The 20,628-nt window shown below is 37.2% G+C and overlaps 1 protein-coding gene across 1 annotated transcript in view; it reads left to right on the top strand.

Annotated features, from left to right (window-relative positions):
* Positions 1 to 20,628, top strand: part of RIMBP2 (RIMS binding protein 2) — a 159,907-nt gene that overhangs the window by 105,729 nt on the left and 33,550 nt on the right. The window contains exons 8-12 of the mRNA XM_067307392.1: positions 6,088 to 6,292; positions 11,957 to 12,108; positions 15,040 to 15,116; positions 17,335 to 17,444; positions 18,423 to 19,232. Of these exons, the coding sequence (XP_067163493.1) occupies positions 6,088 to 6,292; positions 11,957 to 12,108; positions 15,040 to 15,116; positions 17,335 to 17,444; positions 18,423 to 19,232 (1,354 nt within the window). The remainder of the gene's footprint in view (positions 1 to 6,087; positions 6,293 to 11,956; positions 12,109 to 15,039; positions 15,117 to 17,334; positions 17,445 to 18,422; positions 19,233 to 20,628) is intronic.

Here is a 20,628-nt window from a genome sequence, read left to right on the forward strand (position 1 = left end):
AAAGTCAACAGAAAATTACAGTAAATTAATACACTTGAATATCTGCCTGGTGCTGACAAAACCTTTTATTCCTTTCCCAGTCTGCTATTTAGAAATGCAGACTGACACGCAGTGTTGTGCAAGATAGGACAAATGACAACTACATGTAGAGGAAATTAGAAGCCCTGTAAGGAGGTTCCTAAAGCAAGCAATTCTGCTCCGTTATTTCAAAGCTGGGCTCTACAGATTTTGTTTTAAGTTCCAATCGTATAATTTGATATGCAAGGATGAGGTAAAGTATCAGAAAATACAGACACACCAGAAAATAACATGCTAATTGCATCCAGATTTGCTTTTGTTCTTTTTATTTTCACTTTTATTTCATGCATAATAAATTTTCAGTGAATAAATACCAAACTACTTTTTCTGCCTGAGGAAAAAAAAAATCACATTAAATAGTTATTAATACATAACATAACATATCATAAAGAACATGCAGTATCATGGATTGGCTATAACAAGCACCTTCTCAATATTTCTCTTAGAAATGTGTTTTTAACAGAAGATAATTTTTAGTCTTTTTCCTTTTTGGCAGTAGTTCTGTCTGTATAGTTATCTGGTCATGCACTGATGGAAGACAATCTTTCTGGTGCACTGATCACCTGTAAAAAAATTTTTTTTGATTATTTGCATCTATGAAAGTTAATATTCCCACAGAAAGTCTTTACTCTTATGCTTTCACTATTATCATATATATTAAGTTTGTTTTGCCTTTAAGAATGTAAGATAATTATTTAATACCTGGTGCAAAGTATATGATGCAAGAAGATATAAGTAGAAACAACGCAGTGATTATTTACCCCCTGAAGCTAATCTAAATTCCAGTTTAACTGATTTGTCTGCTTCTTCTGATTTGCATAACCCCATCAAAGTTTCTTAAGCTTTTGCCTTTTATTGCCATAAGCCTATTAATTTTTAGCATTTTGCTTATTTAATCTGCCTTTTGTGATTCAAAATCAGCAGCACTATTGATTTCTGAAACATTCTGTAGTGGATTTGTGTTAATGCATGTTTCTACACTTATTAACTGTTTCAATGTTTTTTGCTTTGAAATGTTAAAAAAGTGTTCAAAACTGTTTTTATTTCTTTGTTTATTTCACATCTCTTTGTTTACTGTGTCTTGTTTGGAATTTATTGCTTTGCACTTCATCCAGAACACCTTGGACAGCATGCAGGTATTTTAGGGCATAAATTCTCCTTTCTCTGTCCTGAATCTTGCTCCTTCCACGTCAGAATGTGTATGCTTGTCCTGCCCTACCTCGCATGGAGTGCCTGCTAGAACCGTTGTTACGCGAGCATGCTTGGCATTGATTAGCTTAACACCAAATCACCCAAATCAGAAACCTTTCCTGCAGAGGATTGGTCTTTGAATACGGCATGATTTAATGATAGCTCAGATACATTCTTACAAGCATGCCCAGTGAGAATGGTTCAATAGTTTATTCAAGACTGTAGCTTTCAGACTGTGTGGATTTTGTCTGAATTCAGATTGTTTCTTTGCTAATGCAAAGATAAATTTACATGATATATTCACCTGAGGTTGATGTATTGAGCCACCTACTGAAAGCCATTGCTGCTGCATACAGTTAAACTATGAAATGATAACCCGGTAGCTGAATATGTGAGCTAATCATTAGTCTGAATTCAGGCTGTCCACCTGGAAAGCTGCTCATCATCTTCTGTGTCCTGTGTGAACAGTATCTGTATTGTAACAGATCAAGTCTGCTTCATTTTAGATTTAAGAAGCTGTTTAAGTTTTAGAAACAGCGCTGTATATTGTATGAGAAACTTGGCAAGTCCTGAGTGAAATAACGTCACTATGGTCTGCAGCAGAGAATGTCTTTTCATAAAACTACTACTATTAGTAGATCCAGTTTTAGAGGGATTTGGTACACTTGGCACTTTTGTGCCATCATTATTAGGATAGTCCGTATGGGCAAAGCCATGATATGGAATAAAAATTCAGTCCTACCGAGAGCGTAAGCACATGCCTGCCTCCTCTGGGACATGCATGCACACATGCTCAAATAGCCTGTTGGATGCAGGGCCCTCGCACGGGATCATGTTGTAATCCACCACTATTAATGGACACCATCAGTCTGTGGCACATGTAATTAGACTCCTAAACTACCCAAAATAGACTCTTCCAGTGCTAGCTGGAAAGTGAAATAACCTGTACAGCCATTTGCCAGGTTTGCCAGGTCTGTAACAGGGGAAAAATATTTCTAGATTTCAAATAAAGTTTAGCTGTTAGTTTTTGGTACCAGCATTGTCAGATATGTAGTACCTTATATTAAGCATAGAAAGAGTAAAATTGTAAATACAAAGCTCTTTGAAGATGAAAAGTATTATATAAAGAACTAATTGCTTTTTTATTGTAACATGCTCTACTACCGCTGCTTACTTCAGGATTTCAGCAGAACTGAAATCAGAGATATAGATTTATGATCCTTCAAGTGCCAGTAATTCAGTACCTAGGAAAACTATAGGTGTAACAAACTGTTTGTCAGTAGGAAATACAATCAGTAAATTGAAATTGTAGGGATTATCTGTAGTCCTTATTTCCCAAATAAATTAGATTTTCATAGTAAGTTTATGAAGTGAATTCCAGAGTAACTTTTTCAGCCTGATTAGAAAAAAAGTCTGTCTCATGGTTCTACCTTCATTCCTTCACCTATTATTTTTGTTTTGATCAGAGTCTAGTAGTTCACTGTGACATTAGTGGCAATGTCTTACAGCAAAGAATAGACAGCTGGACCTTCAACCAACACCGATTACTCTTTCTCACAGTTCTTACATAGAAATTGGGAAGTGACAAGAATCTTTAAGGAAAAGGTGAAGACGTTGGTTGTCTTTCTGGGGAATAATCTGTTGCATTTTTCAGGAAGGGTTGGTGTTTCTTGTTAGCAGTGGTACAATTATAATCATCTGTATATTTTTTTGTGTTGCTGCAGTACTGTTTGGATATTATAGTGTTTGATCAGTATCAGAGGAAACATTCCTGTCTTAAATTTCCCAGGTTTTTTTCAAACAGCAGTAGAAGATCCTCTATTTTCATTAAAATTTCAGTAAAATTTAACATTTAACAGCTTCTATCAAGACATATTATTTAGTTTTAAAAGGGCAAGGGACTTAGATTAAAATCGGATCATTGTAAATCAAATCCACAAAGCTTTTTGGTATACATCAAAAACTAGTAAATAACATCAAGCATAAAGCAGCTATCTTCTATTAGAATGCTACTGAAATCTATATTTGTTTATTTTATTAACATAGAAATACTACTCTGTTTAAAGCCCGCTTAGTATCTCTCATGAGCAGTCATTTTTGCATAAATCTTTTTTTATAAGGCACATTTAAAATATTAACATTAAAGACGTGGCATGAAAAGAGTTCATCAGCTACTTAGCTGTATTTAAGTTCTGACTCACAGTCACCAGTGTTCGATCATGTCTACTCAAATAATTTTCTAGAAGTCTGCTTTGATTTTTTTACATCTTGTTTTGTAATGGGAAATTTTTCCTGTTCAGAAAGTCTGTGCCACTCCAAAGTCCTGATAAGAAGTTTTAAATGGGATTTTGGTAGTACATGGATATTCTGTTGGTTTTCTACAGTTAGGTGATTCTGGCTCTTAGATACTAACAGTGAAGCAAACAGTTGTCTGAAGTCAGAAAAAAAGGATGGGCCTGGGGATGCCTCCTGTCAATACTCTTGTGGATCTCATGGTAATTTTTCCTTCATATAGTATCAGCCTTGTGCTCACTTCTAAGTCACAACCTTCATTAAAAAGAGCAGTAAAGCTTTTTTTTTTTTTTCCAGGCTTCATAGTGTCAGAGAACAGCTTGAAAATGAGGATTTTAGATACTCAAAGGAAAAGTCAAATAAGGCAAATACTGAAATGCAAATACATTTTAAATAATAAAAAATAATCTTTCAATAATATTTTTAAGTCAGTCTTAGCATTTTGTTGCAGTCTGGATCGTGATGTTTTTATTTTTTATCTCATGCTAGAGTTTCCACAACTGCTTATGGAAAGATCAGTTTATAGTCTCATGGAGCTGAATACTGTCATCCTAAAATTTTACAGTGGAAAGACAGGATCTAGAAACTACTTTAACTGCTTTTTCTATTTAATGTTCTTTTAAAAATGTACACAGGTGCCTTATTCATGAGCAAAGTGACGAGTAGCAAAGGCTCTCATTCCGGTCATTCTGGTTGATTAAAGCCACAGTGAGAAGATAAAAGACAAAACAAAAGCATTTGGTCTTTGTGTAACTCCCACAGTGTCTCTCCATCTTGTTATATTTGGTTTCATAATCGGTCAGATAGATACAGTGAGACTTCTTTACCAGAAGTAAATTAATTTGTTGAATGAATAGGAGGAAATTATATCCTCAAAACTCACTGTAGCTTTTATAAATATATTTATTACAAAAAAGGAATAAACAATGCCACCTTCTGTCACAGAAAATTTGGATTTTTGTGTTCTTCTGAGGGCTACACAGTACATTCATTTATCTTTAGTTGTGTTAAGATCTGTGTATTGGTCTTCAGCAGTTTTCCTCATATGAACTGAGAAAATTTTGCTCTTTCAAGAAAAAAAACCCTTCAGTATAGCTGAATGAATCTAATTGATATCCAGCCTTCCTTTGTTAACACAGCTGTTTAACCAGGCATATGCTATAAAGGGAGTTTTAATGAGGGAAAGGGATGTTTGCTCATGATAAAGCATCAGATTAGGAAATAATGCATCAGCTTTTCACATAAGGAGCCTATTACTGCCTCTATTGAGCTACTTCTGCCAGCAACATTTGGGTCACATCACCTGAGACATGAGTGCTCCCGGGGCTTGAAATGGTGCAGTCTGTCTCTGGCACATTTCCAGAGCACAGACCAACTGTTTCCCCTTAGGTGAAGATCAGACCTCACAAATGAAATTCTCAGGAGCTCTGCTGATCCTTCAGGTCTTTGCAACAGGTGTTAATATGCACTTTCCTAACCTTCTGGGCACTCTGAATTTCTATTTTTTTCTCTTCAGCAACATTTGATAGTGAATGCAAACAGATATGCAAGCTGTTTGTAAATACAGATTGAAGTGTAAATGCATTACATTGAAAACATCAATTTATCCTTACTATAGCTGGTACAATAAATATATGATTTGGATAAAATAGAAGGTACTATGTTCATTTTCCTGCCTTAGTGTCTTTGCCACTGCTACGCATTCTTTTGAGTGAAGGTCATACAAGAAATCCTGAATTCCCATGTTCTCTGTCATTCATCTCAGCCAGGGAAACTTTCTTTTCCATCACCTCATCCAGTTTTTTCACTTCAAGAATTCATAAATTGTACATAGGCAAATTTCCCAAGTAAGCACAGAAACTTATTTTTTAACTTCTGTTTTGTTAAAACCTGATGCCTCAAAAATAAACAGAAATGTTTGCCAGCTATGGTATTTTTGTACTTCTCACAAGCTTACAAACAGTTTCCTCTTGGCTGGTGTTTAGATTACTTCTGTATGGTTTGGCATCTGCAGTAAGGAGCATTATTTTTGAAAGAGACTTCAGCCAGTAGCTAGACCCACTGCATGAACCACTGCGTTGTGTTGCTTTTTAATATTTAAATGTTAATCTAGCAGTTCAGGAAGCTGCAGCTTAATAGCTGAGGATGGGCGAACCTCATAAACATATCTGGAATTTAGAGAAAGCTGGAAAGGCACGTAAAAGTGATGTTCAGATGTGAGTAGAACTCACAAAACTGTAGGTTTGCAGGTGTTCTTGGCAGTAATGTTCTTAGCGCTGCCAGAAAACATGATGAGGAATTTCCACTTTGGAAATTCTGAGAATATTTACCTCAATATTGCAGAGCTACTGAAAGGTTTTGTTCTAAATATGGGTTAGAATTTAGGGGGAGAAAAGTGTGGTTGTGGGCCTGTTTTTCCCAACTAGTTTGCCTCTCCCTGCTTTCTGGTACTTTAAGAAAATCTGACCCAATCACGGATCCCTCTGATCTCAGTCAAAATGTCTGTCTTATGTCTTGCTTGTGCAGGCCAAGGTCCGAGAGCTAGAGGAGAAATGCCGGACACAGAGCGAACAATTTAACCTCTTGTCCAAAGAACTGGAGAAGTTTCGGCAGCAAGCTGGGAAGATTGACCTCCTGAGCAGTAACTCGGTGGCATCCTCAGATATCCCTGGTTCTCCTAGTAAATCTCTATCCCAGTTAATGAATGGTATAGCCACTTCTATAGGCAAAGGTAAGAAATAACATTTTATTTGTAGGAGTCTCTTCTGCTTTCAGATTTTGAGATGTGATGCAGTGATGTAAATAGAGTTTGACTATGCAAATGTGAGGATAGAATTTGGTCCTGATCCTGTTTTGTGACTTGTTGCAAATTTCACAATATTTCTTATGACTTCACTGAGGTTGTTCCAGCTTGATTCAGATAGGTTGTTGGGTGTGGTGATGATAAGCCTGCTCAGTGTTAAAATAAGATGTACTGTATTCATTGTATAAGCATCTATATCTGTTCAAAGTGTAATGAGTCTCTACAAGCACAAGCTTTGTTGGAAAACCTTTGTTGTTTCAGCTGCAGCAGTTGGTCTACTGATTTGTTGAAGTAAGTTTATAGGGAAAGAAAGAACAGAGACACCCAGGCTGCATTAGCCATCATATAAAAGAAACTTGTAGTTAGAGCTGGGGAGACAATGGGAAAACTGAATGAATTATTTTGACAAATAAGAAAATATTTTTGTGTTAGTTGCATTTTTCAGCAGTTTTTTCAGCACTTCTCCATAAAAACTTGACAGAAAAAAATCTAAAAAATATTTTGAGGGTGGCAGACACTGTCCACAAAAACACTAATTCTATCACAGATGGATTTGGGTTGAAAAGGAGCTTCATGGGATATATTTTAACAGATTTACTTATGGATAACATCTATTGGCATTTACTAAAATCTGCAAAGGTGAGTTAAAATTTTTAACTGTATTTAAATTCATTTTTGAACATTTTAATTACTAGGTATTTCAAAAATGGAGGAGGCTACACTGAAATATTATTGATTTGAGTTTTAAAAAAAACAAAGACTGTAACGTCAGAAAAATAAAATTTATTTACATCTGTATAGGTTTTCCTGTGCTTATAGTGCTTAATATGTTCATCTCAGTGTGTGTTTTTCCAAGATCTGTGTTGAACTTTTGCCAAGTCATCTCCTGTTGCCAAAGGCAACTGCTTCTGCTAAGTATACAAGTTTGTTAATGGTTCATTTTGCATAAGAAATTTTCAAAGATCAAGGCAATACACTGGTCGAGAGATTACCTGAGGACACTCGAACTCACGTGTGTATCCCATGTTAGATTGTGCATAACTACATCATTATCAACGCTGAGGAGTGTGCATGTGATACTTAGCTCAGTATCATCTGTGCTAGAATGTTTGAACTAGATAGAATGAACTACCTGATCTGCAAAGGAACATTCATAGTTGCCTATTAGGTAATTTCTGTTGCTTAGAGATTCCCCCAGAATTGTTTTAGAGTAGATATGAAGCTGAACCGGAAAAATTAAATAGTCCTGAATTTTTTAAATTTCGTCTTACTTCTAGAAAAATTCTGAGGTGGAGGGCCTAGAAATCACAAATCATTTCCCTGTCATCGCAGATGAGCAGATATTTTCAATGAAGGGTGTTAAACTCGATGTGAAACCAAGTCAAAAGGAACCAAGATGACATCCTTCTTTCATTTCACTTCAGTGACTTTGTACTTGGTGTGGGTTTTTAAGCACAAAATTTGAGGTGCCTGCAGTCTCGCCCATTGTGGTGCATAGTGGTTTGTAGGCTTTTCTGAAGCTGCAACTGCCTTACCAAAGTGCATTAACTGGAGAATTCAGAAGACATGGTGGAGGTAAGAAATTAGTAGAAATTTCCTTAATAACAACAGGATTAGCTCCTCGTTTCTCTAAGGACAGGATTTTCAAAACAACAACTAATTTTAAGGGAAAGGTAATTAGGAATTGAAATCTGCTTTAGGCAGCTTGTGAAGGTACAGTCTCCATCCCCGGAATTTATCTCAATAGGCCCCAAACTTCAAATGAAGAACAAATAAGCTTTCTGAGGTCCTGAGTCAAACTCTCTAAGCTGCCTCATATTTATTCTTTAAATACTAATGGAAACAGCTTTTAATAAAACCTCCAAAATGTAACAAAAACCTCCAAGAAGTCTTTGACTAAAAACACTTAAAACACAGCAAGGTCTGAACTGAAGTGATTTAAAGGCCTTGCTCTGTAAAACTGTTCTCATAACCTATTGATACTTATGCTAGTTAGAATTCAGGGCCTGCAGCACTGGTGTATAAACATCAGAAATCCTTGGGCAATACTCATACTCAATGTGAATGCACTGATAACAATAAAGTAATGTTTAAGCAAGTGGGTAGGATTTTTAATTATTGAAATCAACTGTTTCACAATAATAATGGTAATGCTACAGCAAGTTCTTCAAGCCAGAAGTGTAATTATTTTTATTATGTGTGAGGAAGAAAGAACACAAGGACAGCTTTCAAAGCAAAGCAAATGACGGAAATGAGATCAGTTTATGACCAGCTGCTTTGCCTTAATTTGTGATGTTTGAATGTATCAGGAAATGAAACAAACCTAGCCAGAATAGACTGGAGTGTAAGAAGTTCACTCTAAATATGTAATAATGTCACAACCAGATACAGAAACCTTCGAGATTTATTATATATCAGATAAAGGGAGCATTTAAATGGTCTTTCTAGATAATTTAGGTAGTCCGTAATGAATCAACAGTCCCATAAATAAAATGGAGGATCTAATTGAACTTAAGTATGGTCAGCTTTAATTCTGCCTCAGACATCTAAATTAAATAGTCTGGAACTCTTCCTTGCCTCTTCCTTAAAAGGGTGTTCTTCAGACTTCATTAACAGACTAACTGCCAGTCATGGCAAAATAAAGGCAATTTTTTTATTTTTAACTTGTAGTGTTTTCCAGAGTGCAACTATGAAAGGAAAGCTATCTGTTTTTCTTAGTTTCCAGTGCGTTAACAAATTTTAGAACATTCTTAATAGGACAGATTCCACCATATTCTTCATATTCTCCATATTCATATGTTGTTCAAGTTCACGGAAATTAGTGAAATTGCAATGGATGAAGAAGATAACTTAGTTTGAAATTGTTTCTTACTTTGGTGGTAAAAGTAGACTAGTTTTCAAATGCAGCCATATATGGCTGTACTCATCAATTCATAATCCACAAAAGTAGACATCCTTTACAGAAATGATCAAAAGATTTCAGAGATTAAGGAGATACCAGAAGGAATGTGCTGCATGCGTAGTGAATCTCAGTTTAGCTTTTTGCTAAGGCATTTCTTGATAATTGGTATGTTTATATATTTTTAATCCAACTGTGACTCTACATATATAGAGTCAGCATGAATTTACACACGTTATTTAAATATCCTTTGACCTTTTAAAAAAGTCTGCTGTGCAGAGTCCATGGAAATTAACTGCTAACACTCTATGATATGGCTTGTCCAAGGTCTGTGCTTTCCAATTTATTACAGATATAAGAATAGCTCAGAATCATAGTAGTTTTAAAGATGCTTCAAGAAATAGGTTACATCGTGGTCCCAGATAAAAGCAGTCCTGCAAGAGTCTTAGAGGATCAGCTTCTGTTATTTCACCAACTTTTTCATAAAGAGACAGGAGTTGAGGGCATCCAGTGCAGTGTTTATCGAAGCAAGAAGGAGATACTATGTTGCACAAGTAGCCAAATATATAGAGAAACAGAGGACACAGAAGGAGGCAGTAAATCCAGTTAGGTAAACAGATCCATTTTGCCTAGCTGGATTTGGGACAAAAGCTACATTTTTCACATATGTAGCTAGGTATGGGTATAGACTTACTGTGATGGAAGTGAGGTGTCTAAATGGGCTGTATCTCCTTATTAGCACCATCTGGAACCATACAAGTGTCCAGCACATGATGCAAGTACAGCTACCCGCAGTCTATTCCCTAGATAGTGTCTATGAAACACCCAAGGTAAATATTCTGCTCTCTGTTTTACAGGTGAAAAAAATAAGATAGCTGAATATTTTCCTGTGTCTTGCTATTCCTGGAGTTTGTTCTTGATAGTATGTGTTCCTGGCCTGGTCATCATCCTGTATACTATGCAAAGCAAGGGGTAGATAGTCCAAGAATCTTTCTCTGCATTTTGTATCTAGTGTAACTAATTTAATGACAAAGCCTGAAAAGTCCAGGAGGCATGAGACCTAACAGCAGTTTCCTTTGAATGAATAATTACAGTTGGACCAATTATTTATAGACTTGGCACTGACAGGCTGCTATGGCAAGCACATTAACAGCAAACAGAAGGAGCTAAATTGGCTAAAGGTTTCTGAATGGGGATGACTTTTCGTTATATATGTGAGAAAGGTTCCAAGAATAAAAAATGTGCCCTTTTCCAGTCCAGGGATTGCTGCAAGCAAGGCTGCTTGTAATTAATCTTTTGTATGATGACTTGTATGTTTCCCTGCTGTTAATGTGCTTAAGCCGTCTTGCTGTAAATTACAGTGATGCAGAGAAAATTAATCATACTGGAGCAAGGAACACACCAGAAAACCCTCTGATGATGTGTTTTGGAACTCATTCTCCCTTGCAGTACAAATAAAGAGATTCCAGTGACGATTCCTGGTGACATGTATCTGGGAACCTTGTACTTTCAGATTCCTGGCAGAACTGGGGAGGGAATGCTGAACCTGCACATATTCAGTCTGAAAAATCAGAGCATGAACTCATTATGAGAGAGAGAGAGAGAGAGAGAGAAAGAAGGTGCCCTGGATAGGTGATTGCGTCAGCAATGCCCTATACTGTGTGCTTTGCTATAACTTCTGCTGCTACTGCACATATAATTAGGCTCCGTTTACAATTTCCTGCTTGTTTCTTTGTGGTTTGAGGACTAACCTAACAATTAAAGGGAAAGAATGTAAGCTATTTTATATACCACTTTTATTACTCTCCTGCAACCTTAATGAGGTTCTTCTTTTTACTTGCTTCCCCTCACCATTAGGCCTGGTTTCCACTTGAGTTGATAGATTAGAGTGTGTAGCCTCTTGCAAGGTTGCCTCCTTAGATCCTTTAAATGTGTCGTATAAGCTATCTTTTCCTTTCTGTTTTTAAGTGCTTTTTAAAAAATCAGTATTCAAACTAAAATATTTCTGGAGGTTTTTTTATTTTTCATAGTCTGTCTCCTGTTTTTCCAGAAACCTGAGAGATGGCACTGTGATCAGATTATGCATTTTAGTACTGGTGTTAATGAGGAGCTCTTAATAAACATGAAGGTGGTGGTCTTGGAACTTACTACCCTGCAACAAACCAAACCACCTCCCTTTGTTTCAAAATGAACATCCTGCCAACTAAATTACCAGCATTTTAGTCACTTTCTCGGAATATAAGTGCACAAGTTGATACTATTTTCCAGTAGATGCCAGATTTTCAGAAAGCAAGAAATAGAAGGGCTCTAACAGCACCTTTTCAGTGCTGTTCAAATAAGTGGGCATGTTAACACATGAAATAACTTCTCAAAAGATGTTAGGGTGCTCAGAGCACGGGTGGACTTTTTTCATTACAGGAAACTAACTTCGTGGGGGTTTTTTGTTTGTTTTGTTGCATTAAAATATCTTCACTTTCTACATGATATTCCATTACGTATTGTTGACCTATGCAATCTACAGACAAGCTGGGAAATAATAGGGTTAGTTACTTTCATGCTCTCCAGTTTATCTACCTTAGTTTTTTTCAAGATTTCTAACATGAGGAGAAAATAACTCATTTCTTGGTATTATTTGGCAGAGTTTCTAATTGATAGCAATTATTTGTTCTCATATGTATTTTGTTCACTGCCAGGTCATGAAAGTCCTTCTGGAAGTCGTTGTGTGATTTCAGAGTTTATACGACCCCTGCAGATATCTGGAGACAAACCAGAACAATTGTCTGTCAAACCTACATTCCTGTCCAAGTCAAGATCTGGTAGCCCGAGATGCAGATTTGATTCAGACGTGAGTCTTAAGTTTGTTACTGGAAATGTGTGTCATGGGGCTAGGACTTCCCTTCTCCAGGGGACCAGTGAAGGGAGATCCACCTGCTTTTAAAAAGTCAGGAGGTGGAATGTCCGCATTTTCTTAGACGTCTTGACAACAAGATCAGTGGGAATTTAACTGAGAGTTTCAATAGTTAGGCAGCATGAAAAATGGATGTGTGAGATCCTCAAGCTTCTATGAAAATCTGAGCCTTTGATAATGAATTTGAAGAGTTCTATACTGTGTTAAGAGGTCAAAGTCAGGACTTTTGTCTGTGTCTGTTTTGGTGTATGTCTATGTTATGTTGTGTTTTGTTTTTATTATTATTATATCTACTAAAAGGTGTCACTTTGAAACAGCCTGGGCAACTGGAAGAGCAATTCCATGCAGTGCCCTGTCCAGGCAGGTATGCTATAGGTTTGAGAAGTGGCTCATTCTGCAGAACTTGTTGTTTGCCTGGTTTTCATGATGTGTGAATCTTCTCACTACAATTAGACTGATACCACCTGCTAAGAGCAGTTTCCAGCACGCTCTTCTAAACTGATTTTGAGCCTGTAACCTGGAGGTGAAAGTTACAGGATGTTATCACCAAACTCTTACATCGTTCAACTTTCCACCTTGTATTTATCTGTACTTTTGAAAGGTTCTGTTTTTCCTAGGTTCCCAGTAGAATTCTAGTAGAAAGCCACTGGAAACCTCAGAAGACCTTTGCAAAGGTGCCATACAAGTCAGTTGTTGATATTTAGGACAAATGTTAAATATAAGAAAGTATAGGAAACATTTTAAAAGTCTCTGTAGAAGGGTATTATTTTCTATTAAATACTGTAAGCCTGTTCTGTATGGGCAAACAGCGATGAGGTCATTAGATTATACCCCTCACCCATATAAAATACAGTCCTGACTCCCATTCTTACTCTTTATAGAAGTAGATAAACTGCAACTGTGTGCATGTCTCTAGCTAATTTATATTCATTGCTACTGAACCTTTGAAAGATGGTGGAATCAAGATGTTTTTAAATGGATTGCAAGCCTGAGAATGGAGTAAGATGTTCCACAAAATATTAGATACCTGTACAGTAGGCATTCTGCAAGCATATCTAAGGATTTGTCCACAAATAAATACATACGTATTGCTAGCAACATGGGAATATTCACTGCTGTTTGGAGAGGCCACAAAAAAAGCAGCCCAGAGTAATCAAACTAGAAAAGGCAGCATAGCAGTGAGGTTCAGGGAAGCAGAACTAACAGCAAGGAACAGGAGAAGTGCACATCAGATTTAATTCCCTTTTTCTATTATTTTTCAGTTATCTCTCACTGAGAATGTCAAGCCCTCTTTTGCGAAGCTGTTCCTTGTGTGCCTTCTTGAGTGTAATTATGTGATACGTACTTACATTATTCAAGCTCACAGGAATTCAGCTCCATTCTTTTTTAGAGGTATCCAGGACCCAGGGGAGAGTGTATGAATGAAATCATAAGGAAATAGTCTTTAAAAACAAAATCTAAAAATGGGGCTCAATGCTGTGAAGCGTGAAATAAAAAATGATATTTTGCAAAAATATTTCTGCAATTTTCCTGATTGTTATTAGCAACAATGGCCTCTGGAGCAGTTATTATTGGGTTAGTTATGAGCATTGCTACATGCCCTTAAAAAGACATCAGGAGGATAAGCCTTGAAAAGGTTACCTACATCCCCAAAGGATACGCAGAGGGAGAGTATCTGTTAGCTGACTCTCACTCTCCTCCTGTTCTGTCCTGGGAACCAAGCAGGGACCATTTTAAACCTGGAAGTTGTAGTTCAGTCTTCACTCTTTTTCCAGATTGTGAAATTCGAGTCCATTTTTAGACAATTTATCTATTTGATCCTACTGTCAAACCTAATATTTCTGCCTTAAAGTTCTCTCAAGCTCAGGTGAAAAGTTGTTCATTTTTCCTTTAAAGGGCTCATAGCAAACTATAAGATAAGTGGAGAGAAAAAGCATATTTGTCACTTTAAAAACTCAACCAAGCTCAGACTGTGAGAGAAAATTACTATTTTACCAGTGAGATACCTAGTGCAGGGCTAAAGTAAGGTAGTCTGTGTTGATTCAGCACCACAATTTAATGTCCAGGTTCTCTAGACCAGACTTGTGATGAAATAAATGTGTGGCTTTGAAGAACTCTGTTGAATTAAGTATGATGGTAAATTCGGAGGGACTGTGGTGTTTCTTTCAGTTACAGGGTGGCTGGCATTCAGCCGATGCTGCTGCTGTGGATTGGATTGGGAAAGGGGTATATTTTATCTGATACTCATTGTCTGCAAGTGCATGGAAGCTGGCACTTGTAGCAGCTCAAAAATTTAGCATTTGTCTAAAGTACTTAGTCACTGGTATTTGGGTACTACTGTTGTTTTCTGATTAAAATTTTAGGGTACCATTATAGATTAACTGTGTAATCATATAGCTGTACTAAGCCCAGAAACACTAGGCATATCACTTTTAATAGGTCAGCTTGGAGTAACTGACTTTACAATACTGTAACAGAGACTTTAATAAAAACTCAGTCAGGAGGGTGAAGTGGTCAGTGAGGCTGGTATGGTTAAGTCATGCCTATCTCTTTAGTCAGCATCATGAAAGCGAGTGGTATGGTTGACAACACATCCCCTTCAGCTATGACCACTGCCCAAATGATGAGGCACCAATCTCCATATTGCAAGAGATCAGGCAATTAGCTCAATTTCTTTGCAGTGTTAGAATCTAATTTGTAATTTCTTTTTGGCCTAAATATTTCTAAATAAAATTAATCAATTCTGTTCCATATCACAGTTTCATCTTTCTTTTTTTATGTTGCATGTTCTGTGTCAGATTTACATCACCTGTCAGGATAATGGTGTATGCATCTTTTTGAAATCCCATTGTCTCTTTTTCTGTACAGATGGATAATGATCGGAATTCCAATACCTCAAAGCAGAGATATTCTGGGAAAGTCCATCTTTGCATTGCCCGTTATAGGTAACATAAACGGCTCATTACGTATGTAATATGTATTTGTAGTATTCAACCTTTTGTTTCACTTTTATTCATGCACCTTTTGTTCATGGTCAAAAGCTAAGTGCAAATGCGTTTTTTTCACAGCGGATAGGTGGGTTAGCAAAGCAATGCCCCCACTTCCTTTGGGCTGTGAGTCTACTTTACAGCACATGGGGGCCAGCAGTGTGTCTCTCTGCAGGCAAAGAGGTTTGCCTGTTAGATCTGGACAATCTAGACTCATCAGGGGTTGGATCCCAGCACTGGCCAGTGAGGTTCTAGTGAGCTAAAATGTAATAATCAATCAGCTGGATTCCTTAATATTTGATGTTCACTTATTTCTGATACTGTCATGCTAGAAGAACAGAAGAAGATCATTGTCCCTGTAGGCTTTAAAGGCAATCTCAAGCCTGCACACTATGGATAGCAAACCTCTTTCCTGTTTGCACTGGCTGCAAAATAGTGCCATTTCCATGTGCTTTAATTGTCAGAGAAAGTTTAACATGGCAAGACTCTTTTACCCACCACTGTGTTTCTAACCTTCAATGTCTAAATGAGATGAGAATGCTTACCCTCCTACCTTATAGAGGATGTCTCAGTCTGTTCATATGAATTGTTCTTTCATCCATGCCAGAAGGATTTAGAAGTTCCACAGGTCTTTACTTTGCACATAAAATTTCAGATGTGAGGTACTATTGTGATAAAACTTTCTATGCCTGACAGCTTCTTTCCTTTGGCGATGTATTCATTATAGTTTCAATATCACTGTGTTTTTCAAAGCCTGGTATGTTAAGTGATGTGAGCACCACTTTCTTTTCAATGTACAGATGTTTCAAGGTGTATCACATGCCCTCGCCACTGGAAAAACAGACAGCACAGGAGCTGCAAGAGAAGAATTCTGCTGTGTTGTTTTCTGTGCATTTTCAGAATTAGGCAGGCTTTTCTTTTTTTATGTATTTCAGCGCCACCCATCAAGATACTGTGATCTCAAAAGACAGAAGTCAGTGTGGCGTTCATGGAAGTTTTCTGTTCAGATATAGTTTATACCATTTTCATGTGACTGAGGCCTGTATAATGTTTATATTACCTTACTAATGTTGACTATAGATAGGAAAGTTTTTAGGGAAGAGAATGTGTGTGCATTTAAATCAGCTTGCAGACTACAAATAAGACTACTTGCAAGACTATAGCATGGTAGGTGGGCATTGTTTTCTTTAAATGCAGGTGAGGTCAGAGTCATTAAGATCTGTGCAATTCTTGGCAAAAGGATTTTTATACAACCAACTAAATAAACAGCACAAAGTGTTTGTGTGTTTATTTACAAAAGAGATACAAACGTACCCCAAAGCTCTTAGAGTCTGTCAAGACAGCAGTCATCCCTAGGGACGTTTGCATGCTGAGGATAACTGTATCCTTAATCTGCAATCATCAGCAGCTCTGCTGTTTTAATGCTCCTACATTTCAAATTGGTTTTAAACAGATTCTAATATTCACCTAAATTCCTTGAGATTGCCTGAGTGAGCAGTAATACACTGCTTATGCCAGTTTAGGGTTAGACATCATGAATTAAATGACTCGTCAGCCTCCTGCCAAGTTCTGTTTTCTACCATGCTTTATAGCAAGGAATGATTATCTGTTTCGAGTTACCAACAGGATGCAGCCATTCACAGTCTGGCAAGAATATGGATTTAATTACTTTTTAAGAAGTTTAGTCTATGACTAGCTTGTTTTTAGCCAGAAGTAACTGCTTTTGTCTCTGTTTAACTTGTCTCTGCTGAAGTTAATAAACTTGTGTGGAAATCTGCCATATAAAAATGAATGGAATATATGGACTCTCTTTTTCAGACCTGCAAGTGAAATTTTTGCGATCATTTTTACAATATGAAGAAGGTTTATGCCAGTAGTGTATTCAAAGAGAACTGAGAAATTCATAAGTAAATTATTTGGAGAAGGATATGGTTTTAAGTTTATAGCACTTAAGTGAATAGGTTGTGTTTCATGGCAGCCTGTTGCAATCCAGTTACAGTTCATAGTACTCACTAACTCGGCTAGGCATCTCTCAAAATACATATTTCAAAAGGTAAGCAAACAGACTGGAGTCACCTTCCTATGCAGAACTGTACAGCTTCTTTTTCTGATTAGTATTCAGTTGTGTGTGGGTTGTAAGTGAACATGCATGTTTTTCATCTGTACTCCATTGCAGTTACAACCCTTTTGATGGACCAAATGAAAATCCAGAAGCAGAGCTCCCCCTTACAGCAGGAAAATACCTTTATGTGTATGGAGATATGGATGAAGATGGCTTTTATGAAGGTATTTTTTTGACTCTGTAAATACATGCTAATTGATGCAGATTCAAATAATTTCGTCTGTCAAACACACTCCCAGTGCTTTCCTTCATCTACTACCAAATCAGTTGCTAAAATTACCCCTATCATATTTGTGTTGATTAACAGAATTTCTGCACCAGCAAAGCTGCTCCTTGCAGGCATAGCTAATTATAAGACATTTTAAATTGTCAGCTTTTCCTACTTGCAAGATTTAAGTTGACAAGGAAGCTTACCGACACTTAGGGGTTTTGCCTCAGTGTTCCTTTACTTTCCTGAGCTGTGAATGCAATGTATGTATAATTTTCACCTATATCTTCTTCCTTGCCTTGTCCACTTATTGCAAGGCATTGACATAAAGTCACACAGGAGCTAAGATACTTTTAATGGTTTCATGCAAGTTGATTAATAGCATGAAAGTTGCCATTTACTTTACAGACCTTTTTATTCTAAAGTAACCCTTTACAACTTAATTTTCATAGCTTCATTTTTCCCTTGGTGTTCTGTAATTCAAGGACACGTCACTTACACTTTGATCTTCATTGGTAATTAGCCACCTGATTCAATGGTGGCCCGCAACTTTTTTTCTGATATCAAGGACCATTCTTTGTTTATAGCAATGGTGCAAAGTAAGTTTAAACAAAATGAAAAACCAACAGTCTAAGCAAGGAGAGGAAGAATTCTGCTTTTTGTTAACCCCTTCTTCAGCAGGCACCATGCAGTGATGTGCAGCATGAATATGGTTTATGGCTATGGTAAAATATGGTTTACTTTTAAGTAGAATTTTAATCCATACATAGATTTAATTCTACTTAACTGAATTAAGCTGATCCATTTTCTCTTATTTGATGTGCTTCTTCATTTCAACATACTAGATGGTAGCATTTCTCAGAAAACACTTAAGCCAGCAATGAAAGAAGTCTGTTCTTTAAAGGATGTTCATGACACTGTTTTTTCTCACCAGGGGAACTTCTAGATGGACAAAGAGGACTAGTCCCTTCAAATTTTGTGGATTTTGTTCAAGACAATGAGACCCGTTTGTCAAGCACTCTAAGCAGTGAACAAGATCAGAATTTCATCAATCATTCAGGTCCTACTTTGGAAGAAGATCTCCTAGAGATAAGTCCACCAAGTCATATGGACTCTAGTGTAATCAGCAATGGCGCAGGGACTCTGGATGTGAATATAGATGAAATTGGAGAAGACATTGTGCCTTATCCTAGAAAAATCACCCTTATTAAACAACTAGCCAAAAGTGTCATTGTGGGCTGGGAGCCACCGGTAGTGCCACCTGGATGGGGAACCATTAGCAGCTACAATGTGCTGGTTGACAAAGAAGTGCGAATGAACATAGCCTTGGGAAGCAGAACTAAAGCTCTTATAGAGAAGCTTAATATTTCTGCCTGTACATACCGAATATCAGTTCAGAGCATTACAAACAAGGGTAACTCAGATGAACTGCAATGCACTTTGTTAGTTGGGAAGGATGTCATTGTAGCCCCCTCTAATCTTAAAGTGGAGAACATAACCCAGATTTCTGCTGAGCTGTCCTGGCTCCCTACAAATAGTAATTACAGTCATGTGATTTTTCTTAACGAAGAAGAATTTGACATTGTCAAGGCTGCTAGCTACAAGTACCATTTTTTTAATTTGAAGCCCAATATGGCCTACAAGGTGAAGGTTATGGCAAAGCCCCATCAGATGCCCTGGCAGCTTCCCCTGGAACAACGAGAGAAAAAGGAAGCCTTTGTGGAATTTTCTACGTTGCCAGCAGGTTTGATTATTTTTCTCCCTACCCCAAAACTCCGCAGTTTGGTTTCTCTGAAAACTCTAGATGTGGGAACCTAACCGTTAGCTTTATGCTGTAATCCCTGTCACATTCATGAACAGGCTGAGGATTATTAGATTGCTTTATGGCATAATACATCTCTGTCCTGCATTATTCTCTTCCTTGTACCTGGGTAAGGACTAAAACATTTGGCGGAGCTAAACGAGGGAGAGTCATGATGGGTCGCATGCTGTAAGACATGTGCTTTATAATCTCCATTTGTTTTTAATTCATCCAGTTATAGTTGTTCTGGTAGTAGTTTATTTTCTTTGTCGTGGCCAACACTGAAAAAAGTACACTTAATTATTACTTCTGGCATGTTATTTGTGTGTCTCAAAGCACTTTTTTACAAGGATGAGCCGGGCCACTTCTATAATGAAAAGCAATATAGACAGTGTAGAGGATCACACAGTGATTTAGAGGATGCACATGCCTTTTGGCTGTGAGACTCTAATCATAGGTACAATCTGAATTTATAAAGATGACAAATTGGTCATGTTTTGAAAAGTCAAGTTATTTTGTCCCACCTTGCTTTTACATAGGAATGTTTGACAAGTATTACCAGTTTTATCCCAATATTAAAAAACACCAAATGTTGAAAACTGGAGCTGAAATAATGTATAATGCTTTTAAAGGATAGTCTCATAATTTATGGGATGTATGATATAATTAGAAGTACTTGAAAAGTTTGAAGAACACTCCTTATATATATTCAGACTTTCAGAGCACTGAAAGCCTCCAAAGCAGAGGCACTGAAGTACAAGTGACTCCTGGTGGGTGACATTTCAATAGCATGTACTGTGCTATGCCTTCTTTGACTCCTTGCTGGGATTTGATTCCAGCAAAGTATCAGGAATTAGTTCTGGTCTCCTTAGTTTGCAGGACTTTTATATAAGGAGACATGCAGGGCAGTAATACTTGGTGAGCAGAAAGGGAATTAAGCTTGTATGTCTTCTACTTTTGATGCGATTGATTTATAACTTCAGTAAAAATGTCCTAAGCTTAGGCATTTACTCTTTTGCCTTAAATCATTCCAGCAGGATAAGTGGTATTCCTACTATAGCATCTGCTAATAGTGGGGCATTTTAAATCTCTGTACATTATATATTCTGTGGGAGCTAGGTGATGCTGCCTAGGTGGTGGCTTGAATTTATTAGATATCTTGCTTCTTTGTTGTTTGGGAAAGGCCTCTAGAGTAAGGTTTTCAGGCCAGACATGTAACACACTGTACCTCCCCTCCCGTTAGTTGCTGAAATGTGTTAAAGCAATGAATGAGCCATCCTCTGTCGAGGAGCCAACGTGCAACAAAGCCTCTGCTTTAGATTCAGAGATCCCAGAATCT

This window comes from Apteryx mantelli, chromosome 17, assembly GCF_036417845.1.
Source record: "Apteryx mantelli isolate bAptMan1 chromosome 17, bAptMan1.hap1, whole genome shotgun sequence".
NCBI classification, from domain to species: Eukaryota; Metazoa; Chordata; class Aves; order Apterygiformes; family Apterygidae; genus Apteryx; species Apteryx mantelli.